This window comes from Heptranchias perlo, chromosome 17, assembly GCF_035084215.1.
Source record: "Heptranchias perlo isolate sHepPer1 chromosome 17, sHepPer1.hap1, whole genome shotgun sequence".
Lineage (NCBI taxonomy): Eukaryota > Metazoa > Chordata > Chondrichthyes > Hexanchiformes > Hexanchidae > Heptranchias > Heptranchias perlo.
Genome location: NC_090341.1, coordinates 51,288,941 through 51,307,410, shown reverse-complemented (window position 1 = coordinate 51,307,410; position 18,470 = coordinate 51,288,941). Strand labels below are relative to the sequence as shown.

The window sequence follows — 18,470 nt, the reverse complement described above, 5'->3', positions numbered from 1 at the left end:
TGTATCCAAGTTTGGTGACAATACAAAGTTAGGTGGGAAAGTAAGCAGTGAGGAGGACGCAAAGAGGCTGAAAAGGGACATAGACAGATTAAGTGAGTGGGCAAGAAGGTGGCAGATGGAGTATAATGGGAAATGTGAGGTTATTCACTTTGCTAGGAAGAATAGAAAAACAGAATACTTTTTAAATGATGAGACACTATTAAATGTTGGTGTTCAGAGGGATTTGGGTGTCGTCATACAAGAAACACAAAAAGTTAGCATGCAGGTACAGCAAGCAATTAGGAAAGCAAATGGCATGTTGGGCTTTATTGCAAGGGGGTTGGAGTACAAGAGTAAGAAAGTCTTACTACAATTGTACAGGGCTTTGGTGATACATCACCTGGAGTATTGTATACAGTTTTGGTCTCATTATCTAAGGATATACTTGCCTTAGAGGGGGTGCAAAGAAGGTTCACTAGATTGATTCATGGGATGAGACGGTTGTCCTATGAGAAGGGATAGAGTAGAATCGGCCTATACTCTCTGGAGTTTAGAAGAATGAGAGGAGATCTCATTGAAACATGTAAGATTCTGAGGGGGCTTGACCAGGGTAGATATTGAGAGGTTGATTCCCCTGGCTGGAGAGTCTAGAACTAGGGGGCATAGTCTCAGGATACGGGGTCAGCCATTTAAGACTGAGATGAGGAGGAATTTCTTCACTGAGGGTTGTGAATCTTTGGAATTCTCTACCCCAGAGGGCTGTGGATGCTGAGTCATTGAATATGTTCAAGGCTGAGATAGATAGATTTTTGGATAAGGGGAATCAAGGGATATGGGGATCGGGCGGGAAAGTGGAGTTGAGGTCTAAGATGAGCCGTGATCTTATTGATTGGCGGAGCAGGCTCAAGGGGCCGTATGTCCTACTCCTGCTCCTATTTCTTACGTTCTTATGGTCGATTTACGAGGATGGTGCTGGACCAGTTGGTGAGCAGCTCTTGTCGTACTCCTGACACCAGCCTACGGTCAGTTGACGAGGGTGGTGCTGGGCCAGCTGTTGGTGAGCAGCCCTTCTCGTGCTGAGATGCGGCCCTGTGCTCATTGTCTTTCTTTTGTTTCCTAGGAGAAATTGGCCGAGTTCAAAGCCGCCGGGAATGATGCCGACCTGGAGTTTCTGGAGGCGGGACTGATTGCGCTGCAAGGTGACCGCATCTCTCTACCACCGCGGAACCATCTAAAAAGAAAGAATTTGCATTTGTACAGCCAGTGAAGTACTTTTGAAGTGTAGTCACTGTTGTAATGTAGGAAACGTGACAGCCAATTTGTGCAGAGCAAGATCCCAGAAACAGCAATGTGATCAGATAATCTGTTTCAGTGATGATGGTTGAGGGATAAATATTGGCCAGGACACCGGGGAGAACTCCCCTGCTCTTCAAAAATGCCGTGGGATCTTTTACGGCCCACCTGAAAGGGCAAACGGGGCCTCGGTTTAACGTCTCATCCAAAAGCCGTCACCTCTGACAGTGCAGCACTCCCTCAGTATTGCACTGGGAGTGTCAGCCTGGATTATATACTCAAGTGTCTGGAGTGGGGCTTGAACCCACAACCTCCTGACTCTGAGACGAGAGTGCTACCACTGCGCCACGGCTAACACAAGTCCTTCTAATCCTGACCAGCCAGCATCTGACCCTCTATAACTAGAAGTCGCCTCTCCCAGCAACCTAATCGACCGAACCGAGAGAGACTGGCATCTTGAGGACCCCAGCGTAGTCCCATGTTCTGCACCCCACCACCTCCGCACTGTTCTGTCCTTGGGGATGTTGCTTTGTGTGACACAACTGCAGTCATTTTTCTTCCCTTCCAGGGGGTGCTGGAAAATTCTAGATAATGTGGACCTCTTGTTTATATCGCCCAGGGCCGTCTACACCGCGGGTGCTGCAGGACGGCGTGTCCGATGACCTCAGCAAGCTGCCATTCATGTCAAGTGCCACGATGACTGTGTTTGGGGTACCAGGCTGCAGAGTGACTCGTTGTGGCTACACGGGAGAGGATGGGGTTGAGGTAAGTTATCTCTGGTTAACTGATACAGTGAGACCCACTGAGGAGAGTGCTGATAAACGCCTGCTAAATGGGTTTTGTTTTATTTTGTGCTCATTGAGTTAACCGGTGTGTCAGTACCGGAGAAAGGAGCAATTTTTGTTTCAGCACTTTCCTGTATCAACAACAACTTGCGTTTATATAGAGCCTTTAACGTAGGAAAACTTCCCAGGGCATTTCACAGGAGCGCAATTGGACAAAAAGTTGACACCGAGCCAAAGAAGGAGACATTAGGACAGGTGACCAAATGCTTGGTCAGAGAGGCAGGTTTTAAGCAGGGCCTTAAAGGAGGAGAGAGAAATTTAGGAAGGGAATTCCAGAGCTTAGGCCCTGGTGGGGTTGCACAAGCCAGAGTAGGGGGAACGCAGAGTTCTTGGAGGGTCGTATATCAGCATTCTCTACCAATTTATACCATGGGTTAGATGCAGCATACAACTCCCTCTATTATGCACCAACAATATGCCTCCGAGCGCCCCCTACAGTTCAAGCCATTGTATGGCCTTTGAAATTGCCAAATTAGAGGTAATTTTGTGCTCTTGGCCCGTCCCCACTAGGAACTGGATTGAAACCACCCAGACCAATTCCACATAGGATCCTTACAGCCAGCGGACCGAGGAGACCTTCACTGCATCTGTCTGGGCTGGATTTGAACCCAGGCCCAAGTGGTGAAAGGCCATTGTCTTAAGGACATTTGTCATCCCCCTCCTGTTAAGTGAATTTTAATTCCATACAAAAGCAGAAGCTGCACTGAGTGATCAGCTCCACTAGATGGTGGTAGAGAGCTGCTTTTGTGTGTGAGAATTCAATTTAATTTCTTCCTCCCATTGCTAAAGACTCACTTGGCTGCATTTGCAGGTAGTTGACCTATTCCTAAGTCTCTGTGGCTAGTAGGAGAGTGACTCACTCTATCAATGTGGCTGACTAGTGTGGAGCAGGTACCAAGCCCACTAACCCTCCACGGTATGGAACCACCCAGTGTGCCTCCAGTGAGCGATGCTGCCGTCTGGTGATAAAGAAAGGCAGACGTGCATTTATATTAGCACCTTTCACGACCTTGGGAAGTCCCAAAGCACTTTACAACCAATTAAGTACTTTTGAAGTGTAGTCACTGTTGTAATGTAGGAAACACGGCAGCCAATTTGCACACAGCAAGGTCCCACAAACAGCAATGAGATAATGACCAGATCATCTGTAAGGGATAGAACAGTATGGGAGCTGTAATACCAGGAGAGGGGCTGAACCCAGACGTGATCACTGCTTATTTCCAGTAGGTGCCTTGAGAAGATACCGAGAGTATTCTGGGTATCGGGAGTTCCAGTGAGGAAGAAGTGTAAATACCCCCTGAATCACCCCTTCATCTCGAGTGCATAGATGACGGCCCCAGCGACTGACTCGACCTCTTCAACTAAACCTTTCTGACCCGAATATAAAATAAATTGGACAATCTTTTCCTTGGGGAAGAAAGGCTCTGAATTTACCTAATGGAAGTTTTCAAAATTATGAAGGAATTGATCCAGGCAAATTGTTCACCCTGGTGAAGGATTTAAATACCTAGGCCACAGGGTAAAATTAGGAAGTTAGAAGGAAGAAGGGAAGGCAATTGGAACGTTTCTCGAGGAGCAGGAACATTTGCATCACAAACCCTCTCCTCCGACCTCCCCCTATACAGCCCTCACTCCCACCTTGGACACTAAAGACAGGGAGCTCGTGGATTTCTTTGTGCTCAAAACCGAGGGCGTCCACTCACCTACTTTTGCTCCGGCCAACCCTTGCCCTCTTCCTCATCATGTCCTTACCCCTCCCTCGTGCTCCTGCCTTCGCCTTCACTCCCTGCCCAGTTTTCATTAAACTCCTCTCATCCATGAAGCCTATGACCTGCTCCCTTGATCGCCCTCCTGTCCCAGCACATGGTCCATCTAACTTCCCTTTCTGATTTCCATGCTTGGCATCATCAACTTGTCTCTCATCAACTGGCACTGCCCCTGCTTCGCACAAAACTCTTACCTCCCTCCTCAAGAAACTCCATCTGCTTTAATCCAACAGTGCACCTTCCACAATACCACAATGACTTTTCCACTTCCCACTTCAGCCAGAATCACTGTCATATATCTTTCCCAGTGACCAATATCCACCAAAGTCTGCTGCGCAGACCTGAGGATCCCAGGCTCCATTGACTATGTGTGCAAAGTTAGCTGATCTCACCAGGGGGCAGTGTTGTGGGCAGGACAACAAAAGAAGCATCGCTCGATTTACTCCCGAGAAATGAAGTGGGCAAATAACTGCTGTGCGAGTAGAATAATAAAGAAAGACTTGCATTTATATAATGCCTTTCACGGCCTCAGGCTGTCTCAAAGCGCTTCACAGCCAATGAAGAACTTCTGAAGTGTAGATGTTGTTGTAATGTAGGAAACGCGGCAGCCAATTTGCGCACATGTTGTGGTGACCAAATAATCTGTTTTGAGGTGTTCATTGAGGGATAAATATTGGCCAGGACACCAGGGAGAGCTCCCTGCTCTTCTTCAAAATAGTGCCGGGGGATCTTTTACGTCCACCTGAGAGGGCAGAGGGGGCCTCGGCTTAACATCTCACCTGAAAGACGGCACCTCCAACAGTGCAGCACTCCCTCAGTACTGCACTGGAGTGTCAGCCTGGATTTTGTACTCGAGCCCCTGGAGTGGGACTTGAACCCACAACCTTCTGACAGAGCTGAGGCGAGAGTGCTACCACTGAGCCACAGCTGACACGTTCAATTGGGAAATAGCGAGCACAACATAGGTTCAATGTGAAGGTAGAACAGGACAATGAAGAATCAAAGATAAGGGTGCTGGACTGGAAAAAGAGGATTTGGGCAGTTCTGGCCACCACACCTCAGGAAGGATATATTGGCCTTGGAGGGGGTGCAGTGCAGATTCACCAGAATGATTCTGGGCTTAAAGGGTTAAATTATGAGGCTAGGTTGCATAGGCTAGGCTCGTATTCCCCTGAGTTTAGAAGATTGACGGGTGATCTAATTGAGGTGTTTGAGATGATTAAAACATTTGATAGGGTAGATAAAGAGAAACTATTTCTTCCGGTGGGAGAGTCCATAATAAGGAGCATAACCTTAAAATTAGAGCTAGGCCATTCAGGTGATGTCAGGAAGCACTTCCTCACACAAAGGGAAGTGGAAATCTGGAACTCTTTTCCCCCAAAAAGCTGTTCAGGCTGGGTCAATAGAAAATTTCAAATCTGAGATTGATAGATTTTTGTTAAGAAAGGGTATTAAGGGTTATAGAACCAAGGTGGGTAGACTGAATTAAGATACAGATAAGCCATGATCTAATTAAATAGCGGAACAGGCTAAAATCTGGAATGAAAAAAACCTAGTATCAGTAATGGTGGCCATGAAGCTACTTGATTGTCGGAAAACCCATCTGGTTCACTAATGTCCTTTAGGGAAGGAAACCTGCCGTCCTTCCCCGGTCTGGCCTATACGTGACTCCAGACACACAGCAATGTGGTTGATTCTTAATCGCCCTCTGAAATGGCCTAGCAAGCCACTCAGTTGTACAATTTTGCTACAGAAAGTCACAATAAGAATAAAACTGGAAGGACCACCCGGCATCGGACCACTAGGCAACGGACACGACAAAAGCAAACCAAGCCCAGTTGACCCTGCAAAGTCCTCCTCGCTAACATCTGGGGACTTGTGCCAAAATTGGGAGAGCTGTCCCACAGACTAGTCGAGCAACAGCCTGACGTAGCCATACTCACAGAATCATACCTTTCAGCCAACGTCCCAGACTCTTCCATCACCATCCCTGGGTATATCCTGTCCTACCGGCAGGACAGACCCGTCAGAGTTGGCAGTATATTGGTATACAGTCAGGAGGGAGTGGCCCTGGGAGTCCTCAACATTGACTCCTGACCCCATGAAATCTCATGGCATCAGGTCAAACATGGGCAAGGAAACCTCCTGCTGATTACCACCTACCGCCCTCCCTCAGCTGATGAATCAGTCCTCCTCCATGTTGAGCACCACTTGGAGGAAGTGCTGAGGGTAGCAAGGGCCCAGAATGTACTCTGGGTGGGGGACTTCAATGTTCATCACCAAGAGTGGCTCGGTAGCACCACTACTGACCGAGCTGACCCAGTCCTGAAGGACATAGCTGCCAGACTGGGCCTGCGGCAGGTGATGAGCGAACCAACACGAGGGAGAAACCTACTTGACCTCGTACTCACCAATCTACCTGTCACAGATGCATCTGTCCATGACAGTATTGGTAGGGGTGACCACCGCACAGTCCTTGTGGAGATGAAGTCCTGTCTTCACACTGAGGACACCATCCATCGTGTTGTGTGGCACTATCACCGTGCTAAATGGGATAGATTCAGAACAGATCTAGTAGCTCAAAACTGGGCATCCATGAGGCGCTGTGGGCCATCAGCAGCAGCAAAATTGTATTCCAGCACAATCTGTAACCTCATGGCCCGGCATATTCCTCACTCTACCGTTACCAACAAGCCAGGGGATCAACCCTGGTTCAATGAGGAGTGTGATGTGGAGATGCCGGTGATGTACTGGGGTGGACAAATGTAAGGAGTCTTACAACACCAGGTTATAGTCCAACAGATTTATTTAAAATCACAAGCTTTCGGAGGCTTCCTCCTTCGTCAGGTGAGTGTGGGATTCCATGAAAGGTACCGCATATATAGTCAGAGAACAATGCCTGGTGACTACAGATAATCTTTCCAACTGCCTGTTATCAAGGCAATCAAAGGAGTTGAATAGTGTTCAGACAGAGAGACATTACATACAAGACTACTGAACATACAGACGGTCAGAACCCAAAGACAGACAGACAGAGAGAGAGAGAGAGAAACAAAAACATCCGAAAGGTAGAGAAAGAGAGAGAATGACCAGTTGTATCAAAAACAGATAACCCCCCTTCGCTGGTGGGGTCACGTGCAGCGCGACACGAACCCAAGATCCCGTCCGAGGCCGTCCTCATGGGTGCGGAACCCGGCCACCAACCTCCGCTCAATGGAGGTTGGTGGCCGGGTTCCGCACCCATGAGGATGGCCTCGGCCGGGATCTTGGGTTCGTGTCGCGCTGCACGTGACCCCACCAGCGAAGGGGGGTTATCTGTTTTTGATACAACTGGTCATTCTCTCTCTTTCTCTACCTTTCGGATGTTATTTTCTCTCTCTCTCTCTCTCTCTCTGTCTTTGGGTTCTGACCGTTTGTATATTCAGTAGTCTTGTATGTAATGTCTCTCTGTCTGAACACTATTCAACTCCTTTGATTGCCTTGATAACAGGCAGTTGGAAAGATTATCTTAGTCACCAGGCATTGTTCTGACTATATATGCGGTACCTTTCATGGAATCCCACACTCACCTGACGAAGGAGGAAGCCTCCGAAAGCTTGTTATTTTAAATAAATCTGTTGGACTATAACCTGGTGTTGTAAGACTCCTTACAATGAGGAGTGTAGAAGAGCATGCCAGGAGCAGCACCAGGTGTACCGAAAAATGAGGTGCCAACCTGGTGAAGCTACAACACAGGACTACATGCATGCTATACAGCGGAAGCAACATGCTATGGACAGAGCTAAGCGATTCCACAACCAACGGATCAGATCAAAGCTCTGCAGTCCTGCCACATCCAGTCGTGAATGGTGGTGGACAATTAAACAACTAACGGGAGGAGGAGGCTCTGTGAACATCCCCATCCTCCAGTAATGGCGGAGTCCAGCATGTGAGTGCAAAAGACAAGACTGAAGCGTTTGCAACCATCTTTACCCAGAAGGGCCGAGTGGATGATCCATCTCGGCCTCCTCCCAAGAATCCCACCATCTCAGACGCCAGTCTTCAGCCAATTCGATTCACTCCACGTGATATCAAGAAATGGCTGAGTGCACTGGATATAACAAAGGCAATGGCCCCAACAACATCCCGTCTGTAGTATTGAAGACTTGTGCTCCAGAACTAGCCCCAACTCTAGCCAAGACGTTCTAGTACAGCTACAGCACTGGCATCTACCCGACAATGTGGAAAATTGCCCAGGTATGTCCTGTCCACAAAAAGCAGGACAAATCCAATCGGGCCAATTACCGCCTCATCAGTCTAGTCTCAATCATCAGCAAAGTGATGGAAGGTGTCGTCGACAGTACTATCAAGCGGCACTTACTCACCAATAACCTGCTCACCGATGCTCAGTTTGGGTTTCGCCAGGACCACTCGGCTCCAGACCTCGTTATAGCTTTGGTCCAAACATGGACAAAAGAGCTGAATTCCAGAGGTGAGGTGAGAGTGACTGCCCTTGACATCAAGGCAGCATTTGACCGAGTGTGGCACCAAGGAGCCCTAGTAAAATTGAAGTCAATGGGAATCAGGGGGAAAACTCTCCAGTGGCTGGAGTCATACCTAGCACAAAGGAAGATGGTAGTGGTTGTTGGGGGCCAATCATCTCAGCACCAGGACAACGCTGCAGGAGTTCCTCAGGGCAATGTTCTAGGCCCAACCATCTTCAGTTGCTTCATCAATGACCATCCCTCCATTATAAGGTCAGAAATGGGGATGTTCACTGCAGAGTGTTCAGTTCCATTCGCAACCCGTCAGATAATGAAGCAGTTCGTGCCTACTTGCAGCAAGACCTGGACAACATCCAGGCTTGGGCTGATAAGTGGCAAGTAACATTCGTGCCAGACAAATGCCAGGCCACGATCAGCTCCAACAAGAGAGAGTCGAACCACCTCCCCTTGACATTCAATGGCATTACCATCGCCGAATCCACCACCATCAACATCCTGGGGTCTCCATTGACCAGAAACTTAACTGGACCAGCCACATAAATACTGTGGCTACAAGAGCAGGTCAGAGGCTGGGTATTCTGCAGCGAGTGACTCACCACCTGACTCGCAAAGACTTTCCACCATCTACAAGGCACAAGTCAGGAGTGTGATGGAATACTCTCCACTTGCCTGGATGAGTGCAGCTACAACTCAAGAAGCTCGACACCATCCAGGTCAAAGCAGCCCGCTTGATTGGCACCCCATCCACCACCCTAAACATTCACTCCCTTCACCACCAGTGCACCATGGCTGCAGTGTGTACCATCAACAAGATGCACTGCAGCAACTCGCCAAGGCTTCTTCGACAGCACCTCCCAAACTCACGACCTCTACCACCTAGAAGGACAAGGGCAGCAGGCACATGGGAACACCACCACTTGCACATTCTCCTCCAAGTCACACACCATCCCGACTTATATCGCTGTTACTTCATTGTCGCTGGGTCAAAATCTTGGATATCCCTACCTAACAGCACTGTGGGAGAACCTTCACCACACGGACTGCAGCGGTTCAAGAAGGCGGCTCACCACCACCTTCTCAAGGACAATTAGGAATGGGCAATATATGCCAGCCTCGCCAGCGACGCCCACATCCCATGAACGAATAAAAGAGGCTCAAGGGGCTGAATGGCCGATTCCTGATCCTATGTCCCAAAATAACTGGACAGAAAGATTAGCAAACAGATTGGCAGCAATGGGAAATCTTGAAAGATGGATAGCGTACAAAATATATTTTTGTAAGGGAAATAGGGGATGCATCAAAGGATAGAATTCCAGGGGTAAATAGAGAGATTAAAATTAAACTGAAACTTAAAAGGGAAGCATGTGATAAAACTAGTGCTAACAAACAAAAGAAAATCGAAAAGAATATAGAAAGTAGTGGGGAGGTGAAAAGGGAGATGAGAAGGGAATATGAGAAAAGGCTAACAGATAATATTCAAACCTTTACTGTTACATTTTATAAGCATATAAAAAGTAAAAGAATAGCTCGAGGGGTTAGGATGGCTCAGGGTTGGCGGGATGGAATGGTGGAGATAAGAAATAAATATTTTGCGTGCTTTTTACAAATGATAGTGGAAATGAGAATGTAGATGTACTAGAGGAAGATGTGGAACAATTATTAGAGATAATTCTGGGTAAGGAATTGGTTCGGATTAAAATAGCAGAACTCAAGGGTGGATAAATCACTGGGTATGGACCATCGGCTGTTGAAGGGAAGTCAGAGAGGAGATAGCAGAGACTCTGGTCACAATTTTTCAATCCTCAAATATGTAAATTGTGTCATGGGACCGAAGACTAAATGATGTAACACATCTGTTCAAGAAAGAAGGTGATGATAATCCAGATAACTATAGACCAACTATTTAAACATCCGTTGTGGGCCAACTCTTACAATCCGTATTTCATGATCTAATTTGTGAGCATTTAGAGTTGGGCAAGACAGTTGAGGGACAGTCAGCGCCATTTGTTAAAGGCAACTCGTGTTTGACAGATTTAATAGTTTTTTTCTGAAGAACTGGATAAATGAAGGGAATGCAGTAGTTGTAATGTTTATGGATTCCAGAAACACTTCAATTAAGTGTCTCAATGGCTTGTTTAAAAATAATTCAGGCGAATATAATGAGGAAATGTAGCAGCATGGGTTGAAAATTGGTTGACAGACTGGAAATGAAGGGTTAGGGTTAATGGGTGTTACTCAGATTGGAGACGGGTTGGAAGTGGTCTGGGGTTAGTGCTGGATCCACTGTTAGTCGCAATATATCGTTTTTATAGACTTGGATATAGGGAGCATGATGAGTAAATTTGCTGAGGGGACAAAAGGGTTTTGGCAAAGAGCGAGATGGACTATAAAAGACTTAGAGAACTTTGCCAGGTGAGCGGAATGGGCAAACTAATGACAAAAGCAAGACAATACGGAGAGGTGTGGGGAAATTCATTTTCTGGCGGGGGGAGGGGGGGAAACAAGGAAAAGGGAGTATACACTCTGCGGAATATACTGAAAGATATGGATGAACAAAAAGACCTAGTGCGAGTGTAGGTAGATGAAGCCATAAAGTAGATCAGTGTTTTAGGGTTTTAAAAATGGGGGCAAAGAGGTGATAAATTTGTACAGGGCAGTGGTAAGGCCACAGTTAGAGTACTGTGTACAGTTCTGGGCACCCTATTAACCATTGAGAGATTACAGCGTAGATTCATCAGGGTGATGCCAGGGATGAGAAATTATAGTTAAAAACAGAAACTTGGGACACTATTTCCACTGGGGCATTGAAGGCTGAGGAGATTTGATGGAGGTTTTTAAGATAATGAATGATTTTAATAGTGTGAATAGGGAAAGACTCTTTATTCTAGGGAGTCAGTGACGAGGGCTCATCAATTTAAAATTAGCACTGAGTGTGAGGAGAGAGTGGGGCAGTGGAATTAGTTTTGGATTGATACAGGGCAATGGGGAGAGAGTGGGGCGTTGGGATTAGGATAAGAATAATACAGGGCTATGCGGAGAGTGAGGCAGTGGGATTAGGTTTGGATTGAGACAGGGCTATGAGGAGAGGGTGGGGCAGTGGGATTAGGTTTGGATTGAGACAGGATTATGAGGAGAGGGTGGAGCAGTGGGGTTAGGTTTGGATTGAGACAGGATTATGAGGAGAGGGTGGAGCAGTGGGATTAGGTTTGGATTGAGACAGGATTATGAAGAGAGGGTGGGGCAGTGGGATTAGGTTTGGATTGAGACAGGGCTATGGGGAGAGGGTGGAGCAGTGGGATTAGGTTTGCATTGAGACAGGGCTATGGGGAGAGAGTGGAGCAGTGGGAATAGGTTTGGATTGCTCTAGCAAAGAGCTGCAGAGACAGGTGGACCAAAGGGCTCCTCCTAGGCTGGAAACTTCTAGGATTCTAACATTCTCACTGTTTAATTTCAGATCTCGGTTCCAATTCAGCACACTGTGGAGCTGGCAGAGTCCCTGTTGAAGAACAGCGAGGTGAGACTAGCCGGCCTTGGATCGAGGGATAGTTTACGCCTGGAGGCTGGGCTTTGTCTTTATGGAAATGACATTGATGAGACGACCACTCCAGTGGAAGCAACCCTTCTATGGACCATAGGTACTCCACTTATCCCCTTCCTGCTGTGTCTATATAGGATGTGATAACCTAGCTTCATAACCAGAGGGTCAAAAACCAGCTCTGGCTGCTTGATGCTTTGAATTAGTATATTTAGCTCCCAGTCTGGCCCAGACTTCAGCCCAGTCTCTTTCATCTTCACATTCCCACTTGGATTCATGTAACTAGTGCCTCCCAGCCTTGGTATAAGGACACATTGACCAATTCCCCAACTTTCATCCCCCTTGCCTAACTTCTATAGAACTTTTCATCTCCATTCCCCCAACTTTTTCCCTCCTTCTCTGTTTCCCCCCACCCCACCCCACCCCTCCCCAACCTTGCTATCTAATTTAAAATGTTGATTTGTTCCTCTGCCTGTATCCTCCCACACTAAAAACCTTCTATCTGATGTCCTTTGCTTTCCAGAGGTTTTTTCCCTCTGCTCCACTCTGATATGGCCTTTACTCGGGCATCTGGGAAGCACCACAGCATTTGGGTCTCCCGATCACAGCTGCAAAAAAGGCTGCCTATTCTTCCAGTATAGAATCACCCACAATCCTGTTCTTCCAGGTACCTATATCTTTCCCCATCGTGGCACTTGGCATCATGGCACCAAGCTGTTGCCCACGAACGCTAGGTTTCACCAACCTTGTCCTCATCAGGCACCCAGCATTGCGTACCTGTTGGACGGTTTCAGACTCTCAGGAACCCTGTAGCTGCTCTCCCTGTCTCCTCTTCCTTTGTCACCCGCTGCCTTCCTCCTCACATACGCTCAGGAATGTCTCCCACTGATTTTGAGCTGGAGCGAGTCCAACTGGAGGCATTTTTTGCAGTTGCAGTTGCACCAGTCACTGAAAGCAAATATGCAGGTGCAGCAAGCAGTTAGGAAGGCAAATAGTATGTTGGCCTTCATTGCAAGAGGATTTGAGTATAGGAGCAAGGATGTCCTACTGCAGTTATACAGAGCCTTGGTGAGACCACACCTAGAGTATTGTGTGCAGTTTTGGTCTCCTTACCTAAGAAAGGATATACTTGCCATAGAGGGGGTGCAGCGATGGTTCACCAGACTGATTCCTGGGATGGCAGAACTGTCCTATGAGGAGAGATTGGGTCGACTAGGCCTGTATTCACTCGAGTTTAGAAGAATGAGAGGGGATCTCACTGAAACATATAAAATTCTGACAGGGCTAGACAGACTGGGTGTTTCCCCTGGCTGGGGGGGTCTAGAATGAGGGGTCACGGTCTCAGGATACGGGGTAGGACATTTAGGACTGAGATGAGGAGAAATTTCTTCACTGAGGGTGGTGAACCTGTGGAATTCTCCACCACAGAAGGCTGTGGAGGCCAAGTCACTGAATATATTTAAGAAGGAGCTAGATAGATTTCTAGACACAGAAGGCATCAAGGGGTATGGGGAGAGAGCGGGAATATGGTATTGAGATAGAGGATCAGCCATGATCATATTGAATGGCGGAGCAGGCTTGAAGGGCTGAATGGCCTACTCCTACTCCTATTTTCTATATTTCCTGGATACATTTGGTTTCTTGGAACTCCCACATAGCGAAATGTCTGCACAACACTTGCCTCACCTGCCTGGCTAATACAGTCACTAATTGACGATCGACTCTTACCTGATATCGTCTGATGGATCAGCCCAACTCTCTTTGCACTGAACTCGCGCTCTGACCAAACTTCTTTGTTCATTCTTGTGGGTGTTGCTGGCAAAGCCAATATTTATTGCCCTAGTACACTTGAGGTTTGCTAGGCCACTTCAGGGTGATTAAGAGTCAACCGCGTTGGTGTGGGACTGGAGTCACATACGGGTCAGGCCAGGTAAGAGCGGCAAGTTTCCTTCCCTAACGGACATTAGTGAACCAGTTGGGACTTTACGATGAGCTCACTTTTACTGGCGCCAGCTTTTCACTTCACGATTTTTAAACTGAATTCAAATTCTCAAACTGCCACAGTGGGATTTGAACTCACGTTCTCTGGATTATTAGTCCAGTGACATAACCACTACACCAACATACCGTCAACACACACCGTACCCGAACTCCCTCCTCACTCGGGTGATCTCCCATTTCCCTGGTCAGCGGCTGGTGTGTGTATTTTACCCGCTCGACGATTGGGGGAAACTTATTCTTTGCGCGGTTGACCCCTTTTCTATCCGTTACCGAGCGAGATGTTTTTGCCAGTCACCGCGTCTCGAAAGAGTTGTTTAAATAACTCTCCCTCCACCCCTCTCTGTGCAGGAAAACGTCGGCGAGCAGATGCAGACTTCCCCGGAGCTGCGATCATCCTGCGGCAGATTAAAGAAAAAACTAAACGGAAGCGAGTGGGTCTGACGTCTGCTGGGCCCCCGGTCAGGCAGCACACACCTATTTTAAACCCCAATGGAAAAGTCATCGGTAAGTTCCGGAAAGGTAACCCGAGAGATGTACGGGCGCCCTGTAGTGGCGATGGTAGAAAATCTGGACTGCACTGCCTGAAAGGACGGTGGAAGCAGATTCAATAGTAACTTTCAAAAGGGACTGTGGGGAAAAAGCAGGGGATTGGGACTAATTGGATAGCTCTTTCAAAGAGACAGCACAGGCGCGATGGGTCGAATGGCCTCTTTCTGTGCCATATGATTAACCTTTATATTGTGCACCCTCCCTTCAGAGTTGGGGAAGCCAGCTCCAGCTTGTTGTTGTGAGGTAAGTGCTAAAGAGAGACCTGGAACCCCCTCACGTGGCAAAAGGTTATTGCTGGGTATTGTGTCTCCTGTCAGCCGTGGCTCAGTGGGTAGCACTCTTGCCTCGGAGTCAGAAGGTTGTGGATTCGAATCGCACTCGAGATTTAAGCACAAAATCTAGGCTGACATTCCAGTGCAGTACTGAGGGAGTGCTGCACTGTCGGAGGTGCTGTCTTTTAGATGAGACGTTTAACTGAGGCCCAGTCTACCCTCTCAGGTGGATGTAAAAGATCCCATGGCACTATTTTGAAGAAGAGCAGAGGAGTTTTCCCTGGTGCCCTGGACAATATTTATCCCTCAACCAACATCACTTTTTAAAAAAAAAACAGATTACCTGGTCATTATCACATTGCTGTTTGTGGGACCTTGCTGTGTGCAAATTGGCTGCTGTGTTTCTTACATTACAACAGTGACTACACTTCAAAAGTACTTCTTTGGCAGAAAGCACTTTAAATGTCCTGAGGTCGTGAAAGGTGCTATATAAATACAAGCCTCTTTTTTCTTTTTCCTGGGCTAAAAAAGACCCATTGATTGACGGAAGGGGAGATGGAGCTCGTGGCATGGGTACAGCACCTCCCTCCCCCCCCCCCCCCACACCTTGCAGGACGTTCGGAGTCGCATGTGGCCCAGTGCAAGCCTGCACCTCTGCAAGGGGATATGGACAGTCAAGGTTTGGGGGGAAAGCTGGGGATAAAAATACTTCTTATACATAAAATACCTGCTGAATTTCAGGATTATTCTCAACTTAAAAATAAATAAATAGGATTTTTTTTAAAAAGAAATGAATTAATAAACAAGTCTTAGGGATTTGTGCTAACCTCGTAACCCTGTTTTCCATTGACGCACAGGGGAAGTGACCAGTGGCTGCCCCTCCCCCTGTCTGAAACAGAACGTTGCCATGGGATACGTGGAGACTGAGTACAGCAAGCCGGGCACGCCAATAAAGGTGGAAGTTAGGAAGAAGCTCGTAGATGCAGTCGTTGCTAAGATGCCTTTTGTACCAACTAAATACTATACTGTGAAGTGACTCTCTCCTTTGCTGAATGAGCGAGAGGAATGAATGCTTTTAAGAAGACGGCCAGACTTAATTTCATATTTTTATACGATTGTGGGTGAAGGTTTGATTTGGTGTGGTATCTGCCTTTGATTGGTTTACAAAGGCTGGCTGTCAACCTGTTCTAATCTCCTACACTGGTGCGTAAGGTACAGTGAGTCTTTTCAGAGGGGTGGAAGAAATTCCCTTTTTTTTAAAGAAACATAGTGGAATCGCTGTTAATCGTAGTATCAGAGCTGGGGCTGTCTGTGCTTTAAGTCCTCCTGATTAGAACTGCTCTCCTGTGCAAAACCTGCAGCTGAACTTGAGATCAGGGGTGGTCTGACATTTTAACGAATGTCGCTATTAAGTAATGGATCAACATCCATCAAATGAAAAATAAATTAACCAACAAAAATAACTGAACAATCCAGCGAGCAGCTCAGCTGCTGAGTTGTTGCAGCAGAGTCCTGTGCGACTGACAACGAACCAGATTTTTTTTTGGTTTACAGAATAAAAGCAGAGCTGGGAATGCACAGCCGATCAGTCAGCATCCGAGCAAAACAGTTCATGTTCTAGGTGGGATTCTTTATCAGAACTTTTTTGGGCTGCCTATTTTTTCCCTATTTTCCTGCGGATGCTGACTTCTTGCTGCTGTACCAGCACCTCGCCCGCCTGGCTATTCTTTGCACGAGCCTGGACTGTGAGTGTTCACAGGATATTTGACCATTGGAGGCGTCGCGGCTCCGCCCAGTCCTTTGTGGCAGGGGTTGATGGATCGCCGGCAGGCGTCCAACTCCTTGCCCTTTTCTCGCTCACTCTCATTCCTCTCACAGTAACAGCCCTGCTGTAAAAAAAAATAACTCAGCACAAACTAGGGGTCTGTGGGGCTCAGCAAGACATCACCTGGTGCTTTTACAAATCAAGTCATTGGAAAAGGTGAGCAGGCCCCACATTTGTTGGGAATCTCGCCATTCCCTGCAGCAGCTGCTTCTCATTGGGGTTTAACAGTGAAAGTGAGGTGGCTTTTAGCCTGCGTGCCTTGTAAATGTAATAAACAGCAGTCTCCCATCACAATCAGAAGCCACTACTGTCAGCTCTGTCCTGTAGCGGGGTGGGAGGGGGGGAACGATGACCTTGCTTCAGTCCCATTTCTGAAAACTAGCCTTTGTGGACTAATCTTAGATACAGCAGCTATAAATGAAGACATAGTGTTTACTAATGAGGATGTTAATTAGACACTCAGCCAACTGCCAATTCTGCTGAATGATTGCTGCAATATCTGAATAATGACATGAATACTAATTTAATTAGTGAGAATGAATTGATATGTGAGGAGATGGTCACTTTGGTACCTGCAGCAAATGTAGTAATTTTGATATGAATAGTGCCTTGTGTTTACAGACAGTAGATGGGGCTTGCCTGACCTCTGTAGAAGAGGCAATGCCTCCTTGAGGGTCTATTTGTTGATTTTTGTATGTTTATTTTTTAATGAAATGTATCTGTGAAACAATAAAATACAGCATTGAGGGGAGGGGGACTGGGTCAAACTTGGGTGAAAAGGTTACCCTGCCCAGCATCTTTATTGAAAACCAGCCTTGTCTCCTACTCTACCTCAATCTTTCCCAGAACCTCAAACTCCTTGCTTCCCTCGGCCTCCTTTCCTCCAAACTCCTTGCTTCCCTCGGCCTCCTTTCCTCCAAACTCCTTGCTTCCCTCGGCCTCCTTTCCTCCAAACTCCTTGCTTCCCTCGGCCTCCTTTCCTCCAAACTCCTTGCTTCCCTCGGCCTCCTTTCCTCCAAACTCCTTGCTTCCCTCGGCCTCCTTTCCTCCAAACTCCTTGCTTCCCTCGGCCTCCTTTCCTCCAAACTCCTTGCTTCCCTCGGCCTCCTTTCCTCCAAACTCCTTGCTTCCCTCGGCCTCCTTTCCTCCAAACTCCTTGCTTCCCTCGGCCTCCTTTCCTCCAAACTCCTTGCTTCCCTCGGCCTCCTTTCCTCCAAACTCCTTGCTTCCCTCGGCCTCCTTTCCTCCAAACTCCTTGCTTCCCTCGGCCTCCTTTCCTCCAAACTCCTTGCTTCCCTCGGCCTCCTTTCCTCCAAACTCCTCGCTTCCCTCGGCCTCCTTTCCTCCTACAATCTGAAGGCTTTTAAAACCCAAGCACAACATCACCTGGGCACAACTTCCTGAATCACCTTATCTCCGCTCCCTGCTCCTTTCGATCAAGGTGATCTTGTGCACTTTAGGCCCACGCTTCCCCCATTTAAAAAAAAAATTCTCTGAAGCACTGGGTTTAACAGGTGATGTTTGATAACCATTTTATTGGGATGGGGTCAAGCATCTGATCCATTTTAATTAAATATTAATAAGTTAAATGCTGCTTACCTGTCATTGTGTATTGGTCTCCTCCAGTAGCAGAGCATGCGGAAGTTATTTTTTCGTTTTTTATTTTTGGTTTGAGTCTGACCATCCGTTCAAACAGCTTCTCATCCTGCTGCAAGTTCAGTTCTTATCTGGTTCACCAACCCATTCATTCAATAATCTCCTCACATACTCGATCATCTTCTTCCACTTCGAACTTAGTGTTGAGCAGCCGCTTATCGCTGCATTGCTTAATCTACCGATAGCCGTAGATGAGAACCTCCCCAGAAGAAGCTAGAGGTACAAATGGATGGATATTTAAAGTAAGAATATACATGGAAAGGCC

General features: G+C 47.2%; 1 protein-coding gene across 1 annotated transcript in view; it reads left to right on the top strand.

The window, feature by feature from the left end:
• The window catches only part of amt (aminomethyltransferase), a 42,592-nt gene extending 24,454 nt beyond the window's left edge, over positions 1-18,138 (top strand). Inside the window, exons 5-9 of the mRNA XM_067998986.1 lie at positions 1,100-1,178; positions 1,892-2,037; positions 11,822-12,002; positions 14,252-14,407; positions 15,582-18,138. Coding sequence (XP_067855087.1) covers positions 1,100-1,178; positions 1,892-2,037; positions 11,822-12,002; positions 14,252-14,407; positions 15,582-15,760 — 741 coding nt within the window. The 3' untranslated portion in view covers positions 15,761-18,138. The remainder of the gene's footprint in view (positions 1-1,099; positions 1,179-1,891; positions 2,038-11,821; positions 12,003-14,251; positions 14,408-15,581) is intronic.
• Positions 18,139-18,470: the final 332 nt, after the last annotated feature.